Source organism: Gavialis gangeticus, unplaced genomic scaffold (assembly GCF_001723915.1).
Source record: "Gavialis gangeticus isolate Ggan-Ray unplaced genomic scaffold, GavGan_comp1, whole genome shotgun sequence".
Classification (NCBI taxonomy): Eukaryota; Metazoa; Chordata; order Crocodylia; family Gavialidae; genus Gavialis; species Gavialis gangeticus.
In genome coordinates, this window is record NW_017729032.1 from 44,980,733 (window position 1) to 44,986,933 (window position 6,201).

The window sequence follows — 6,201 nt, forward strand, 5'->3', positions numbered from 1 at the left end:
ACTTACCAGCTGCACGCAGCTCTCCATGCTGTTGGGCTGTGCTCCTTGCTGCCCACATGCTGCGCTGCAGCTACACTCATGCATGAGCGTTTACTGGCCAAATTATCGGCCACATCAGGCTGATTTCCAATACAGTAAATTTTCTTTATGTTGGTGCCGATCCGATATCAGATTGATGTATAGGTGCACCTCTACAGCATTCCCAGCATAACTGCAAAGGAGACCTGTCAGCCTGCTTCAAATACATCCATACATCATAGGGAATTTTTCTTCATTTATGCCAAAAACTTCTTTCCAAAGCCAAATATCAGCAATCAGCTGCCAAGGAGCACAGAGGAACTTTATGGTTTTCAACATGGCAAGCCTTGTAAATATGGGTGTCTTCAACATAGGTTTTATGAAAGCCTCTTCTGTTAAAGCAAGTATATCAGTGTTAGCCTAAAACCAGAAATCCTGCATTAATTAATGCTGCAACTAAACCTAAATCTTAAACCACATGAAGTAATACATTTAATAGAAATTTCTTGTGCTATACTATAATGCTCTCTGGGAGTTCTAATGAATTAAAGATACAAAAACTGAGATAAAACTTATCAGTAAATAATTCCATACAATAACTTAAATTATCATAATGCAAACCCAGGTGAAACACTGTCCTATACTGGTCCTTTAATTAATGCCAAACAAAGGAAGACTTCTATCTATACATGTTCATTCTACGGGTTTAATTTAGTACTTGAAATTAATTTTTGCCTAACGAATTTATTGCTTCCTTGCTATTGCTATGAATCTACTCTACAGCTTTATACAAACAGTAAGTTAATGGGATTTTATTGCTCTTATGATAAAAACATTGTTTTCATTATTGCTAATATTTTAAATGTTAAAAAAAAAAAATCAAGAATCTAATAGAAATGGATAGGTTGGGAACGTGGAGCTCTGCAAGATGCAGGAGCAGGCCAGTTAAAGCATCACTATAGTTTTGAGTTTGAGCCTTGCCCTGGACTTGTGCCAGCAGCTGCACCAAGTTGACCCAGCTGTAAATGAGTACCTGGACCTTTGAACTGGGGAGCCACATGAATCTGGATGTGATTTTTAGCTGTATCACTCCTGAGTCTGCTGTTGGCTACCAAAATTAGTGTGCTTTAACTACATTTACTCTCAGCCGCTTGACTTGAGAGCATTCATGATCTTGACAGGAAACAATGGCTGTAGTACATTTTTCCATCAAACATATAACCTGAAGGTTGAGCATCTTAAGAATTTTTAACATTGTTTTAAATTATTTCGATTAAATTCTGCAGTGTTTTTAAAAACACTTGTGTTGATTATCAAGGTGTGAAAAACCCAGTATTGCTTAGAATTGTCAATTTACCACATCATGTAGCATTAGGCATCAATACTGTTCATTGCAGCATAAAAACATATACCCTGGGGCAGATCTCTGCGCCTCACCAGTGCCCCTTCTATTTCAGAGGGGCACCACTTGGATTGTGAGATTTGCCTATAAGGAACAACTTTCAGAATTGGGACCCAAGATATAAACTGTTTTTATATCTAGAAACATGGCCAGAACTGCAGGGTATGAAAAATAGTTGCCTTTTTAAAAAAAACATTTATAGCTGTTGAACTATTGAGGCAAGTGTTTAGATATGAACAACTGACCTCCCCCTGCCCCCCCCAACCCCGCCATGAGGACACGTGTTTATTTATACGCATACCATCCATTGTATGCCCAATACTGCAAGTTTTATAATTACAGTAATGCTGTAAAGCATTCTGGACTACAGCCTTACACATGCCACGCTCATTGACTTCAATGAAACTTTTGGCCTGCATCAGGACTTAGTCTTCTGAATTTAAGGATATCTTTAGTTTGATAATCCAAATCAATCAAGTGCCAACACATCTGGGCAGGGCTGTAGTGCTAGAGTCTAGAAACAAGAAACTGCCCCTTACCTAGGGATGAATATCACTGTGTAGTTTCAATGCTTCTGTAGCCTAAATTTTAACCTAGATGGTATCCTCAAATTTGTGTTTGGAAAAAGCCCACTGCATATAGATCTCCCAAATCATGCTCGGAAGAGAAGGGTGTTATTTCTTTCTCTGAAAAGCTGTCTACAGCTCTAAGTTCCACACCGAGTGAGACAGACACTGGTCAAGTCACGATGACAGTTGTTGGAGGGAAGCAAACATTGTTGTCCTCGGGCTCCTTTCTTTTAACGCATTTTTACCACAGGTGGGTACTGTGAGGGATAGTTTACATAGGTTGAGGATTGGGAGGTGACCAGATGTTACAGTTGTATGCACCTGTAGTGAAGTGCCACAAAACTCATTTCTTTTTGGGATAGAATTTTGGTCACAACCGTAAGTGGTTGTGATCACGGTTTTTTGGCACTTGTATACAAGAGGCAAAGCTTATGGCAAGGCCTTTATGCACCATTCATTTAAGAATTTTCACAAATAACCTTAGCAAGAGCTTCCAATATTTGATATTTGTGTACTTATAAAATCAGATGTATATGGAGCATAGTTATTTTAAAAAGTGACTTTCCTATAAACAACAGGAAACTCATCATGATTATAACTTCATTAATATTCTGATGTGGATAAAGAATGCCAATATTCCAAATAGTATGCACCATTTGGAATCTGGCCCTCAGTCTATCTGAAAGTCCCGGTGAAGCCAATGAGAATTGTAGGAGCACCATTCAGTCAGAGTAATGACATGCAATTTTAAAATTGATTAGATCCCAAATTAATAGCCAAATACCATTAAGGTTGAACAAGGTAAATAACAGAATATGAATCTAGCATTAGAACAAAAATCAATTATTGCTGCTAAAATCTGTACAGATCTCTGATAACATAAGACTGATTCACATTTGAGATTTAGCTCTGTGTATCGCATACGATTCTTAATGCCACAGAAACTTGCTACAAAAGCTGAAGTACCCAAACGTTCACAGGAAAAGACACAGATTCCATCTGAAAAGCTCCAGTGTCAGCAAGACGGTAGTCTCTACTATCTATACTATACAGGTATATTTTTTCATCAACTTTATATATTGCTATTTTTACATCGGAGTTTTTTTTTTAACTGTAATGGAAGATACTGAAGCAACAATACAGTACATTTACTTTGACATTCAAGAGAATATAACCTCATATTAATGCTAATGCTTGTAATTCCCATTAATGCTAATGGAAGTACAACTTGTACTGTAAATTCCCATGCACTGATATGAGACTACATCTCAACTTTCACAAAGAAATGCAAATCCGGGTTTTTTTCCCCCAGTTAGTTTTTTCCCCCCAATGATAAAATCTTTTTATGAGAACACATTTTTGTTCTATTGCATTCTACTGTGGCTTTAGTGAAAGGATGGAAGCAGCTTAAATTGAACTATTCAAGAAAGGAGGTTCTGCTGTTTAGACTAGAACTATTAATCCAAAATTCCATGGTGAAATGATATGCATATAGTACTGAGCATCATAATGTGAGCAACTCATGAATAAAATTACTATGGTTGCTGAAACGGTTTCATATATGCATTTTTGGTACACACACTACGAATGCATGTTCTCAAAAATGCTCAAACTTAAGAATTTAAAATCACAGCAGAACAATGAGAACATGAAATAACAGCTATGCATCAACCACTAACTTTAGAGGCCCATTTAATGTAGATGCTAAACTTATTTTAACAAGGTTTTTTTCATTAAATATTCCCTTGCACATTTTACCAAAAAAAAAAATCTATCAAAGAAACGTAAAGTGCTGTATGCATAATTCCTAAAGGCCATTTGGTTCCAATGATTTTTGGAGCAGAACTTCCCATCAGCTTCAATGGGGAATTTTGCCTAAAAATCAGTAGCACAAAAAGCCACGATGTCTCTTATTTAAATAAAAATATATAATGATTTTTTAAAAGAAAGAAAACAATCGGAAAGACAAAAAATATATTCTATTCTTGCATCTATCCAGAACTCAGGAGAAAATAGGCAGCGTTTTAAAATAACGGTCCACTTACTTAATGCTGAGACACAGAATAAAAACCTATATAAGTACCTCCTCATTTATAGAAAACTAGTTGCACAGAAAATATTATAATAAATACTAAGTGAAACAACAGTGATTGGGCAGTTATTTTGAAATGTGTTCCACTAATTTACAATTTGGTTTACAATAACAAAAATCAAGGCTGTTATCTTTTTTACTAGCTTACCAAAGCTAGAAGACACATTGTCTGACAACAGAAATAAAAAACAAACATGCAGCATAATTGAGCCCAATCACAAAACAATTTTGAAAAAGAATAATTCTTCAGTCTACTTTTTTAATGACTAAAGTTAATGTAAAATCACTGTGTTTATGAATGACTGGGCTAGATGACCTGTACCACAGCAAAAGAACCTGAGTGACATTAGAAACCTGCAAGAACACTGATTATTTTGATTTTGAAAATCTTCCTTAAACCACTTCACTCATTTTGGTCAATGTGGTTTCTTTTTACAAAATGGTCAGTGCATCCTGTGGCTCGACTATAAATCCAATATGTAGAGTTTAATGAATGAATCTAAACCAAAGACTGTGTTGCAGGAATGTGTGAAAAATAAAATGTAAAATAACGTCCTCCTAGCTGTTAGTCAAACATCACTGGGTGATCTTGCTCTTTGAGACAGATTAGAAGGAATGCAGCCACAGCAGATGAGCCAAAGCGCTTTTTGTATCTCTTGGTTTCTAAAAGCATATATTACAGGATTGATGATGGAATTGTAGGTGGCTGGCAGGAGAGTGGCATAGGTATATATAGAAGGGTATGTGTAATCTGCTATTAGAGAATAGAGAGTGAAAGGCATCCAGCAAGCAGCAAAGGTCCCCAAAATAATGGCCAAAGTAGACACTCCTTTTCGGGTGGTCACATAGTGAGATGTAGCCAGGAAATGGTGTTGCAAGGCAATCTGATGAGCATGGCGCATCACGATCTTACAGATTTGGATGTAGAGCTGTAGCATGAGGGCAAACATAAGCAAGAAAGAGACTGAAAGGATAGCTGCGTTATTTTTAGTGAGTGGTCTGATAACACTGCAGGTGGATTCATCTTTGAGGCAGTTCCAGCCCATTACAGGCAGCAGTCCAATACAAATAGATGCTCCCCAGAGCAAAATGAGCATGACATAGGTAAAAGTGACAGTCCTTTCTGAATTATAAGTCAAAGCATAATACAGTGAGAGGTAACGATCAACAGTAATAGCCAGCAAGCTGCAGACAGAGGCAGAGAAAGAGGCAACAATCAGTCCAATTGTGACCAGTTTTGTAGCTTCTGACTGGAGAAGATAGGCAAAAATAAAATTGATGATCAATCCAATTCCTGCTAAGAGGTCGGCAAGCGCCAAGCTGCCTATCAGGAGGAACATAGGGGCACGGAGACTGGGATTATGGAAAATGATAAGAACCACAATGGCATTTTCGCACGAAATAAGGGTTCCCGAAGTACACAAAACAATGTCCCAGGGGTTTACTACGAGCTCGGGCTCAGGATCTACGACAGGAATGAGGGAGGAGGCTGCAGCTGAGACGTTCTCTGCCGCGCTGGCATCCGCCGTGTCTCGAGACAGCCAGCTTACATTACCCTTCTGGTCTTCGTTCATTTTAACCCCCGTCTTCTTCAACGACAAGACATGGTTGGGTTTTTTTTTAATGTTTGGGTACAGCACCAGCGCAAGCAAGAACATGCACTGACCTCCCACAGCGCGAGGGGGCGGGTGCACTTGTTACATAAAAGCAACGACGTGGGGAGGGGCAAGGGGGCAGAGGGCCAATACTTCCTTTTAAGAAGTATTTGGGGAAAGCAAAGCGGGACCTCCAGGGCGACAAACCACAGGTAGGTCTGCAGGGTGCAGGAGACTCCCCAGGGAAGGGAGCTGCTCCCACGCGCTGGGAGGTCCGGGTATCACTGCTTGGGGAGCGGGAATGCGATGAGATCAAAATGAAAATCAAAGCCGAATTAAACGGGACCAACATTAAATCACAGTGCAATGGAGTGGTATGCAATGCAAGTCAATAACCCCCGGGACTGAAATGGTAGCGGGAGGGAGGGGACCCCCCTCACCTCAGGTCGTGGGTGCCGCTCCCCGGGGCGGGGCGGGGCGGGGCGGGGCGGGGGCTGCGCGGCGGTCACCTTGGCTGCTCCTCGG

General features: G+C 39.5%; 1 protein-coding gene and 1 long non-coding RNA gene across 2 annotated transcripts in view; both read right to left on the bottom strand.

Moving 5' to 3' along the window:
* The window catches only part of LOC109303250, a 14,028-nt gene extending 7,874 nt beyond the window's left edge, over positions 1-6,154 (bottom strand). Inside the window, exon 1 of the long non-coding RNA XR_002099031.1 lies at positions 6,117-6,154. This is a non-coding gene — a long non-coding RNA (uncharacterized LOC109303250). The remainder of the gene's footprint in view (positions 1-6,116) is intronic.
* On the bottom strand, positions 92-6,058 carry GPR12 (G protein-coupled receptor 12). The gene has a single exon (XM_019525424.1). It carries the CDS (start codon positions 5,737-5,739, stop codon positions 4,651-4,653), a length of 1,089 nt encoding a protein of 362 aa, XP_019380969.1. The 5' UTR covers positions 5,740-6,058; the 3' UTR covers positions 92-4,650.
* Positions 6,155-6,201: the final 47 nt, after the last annotated feature.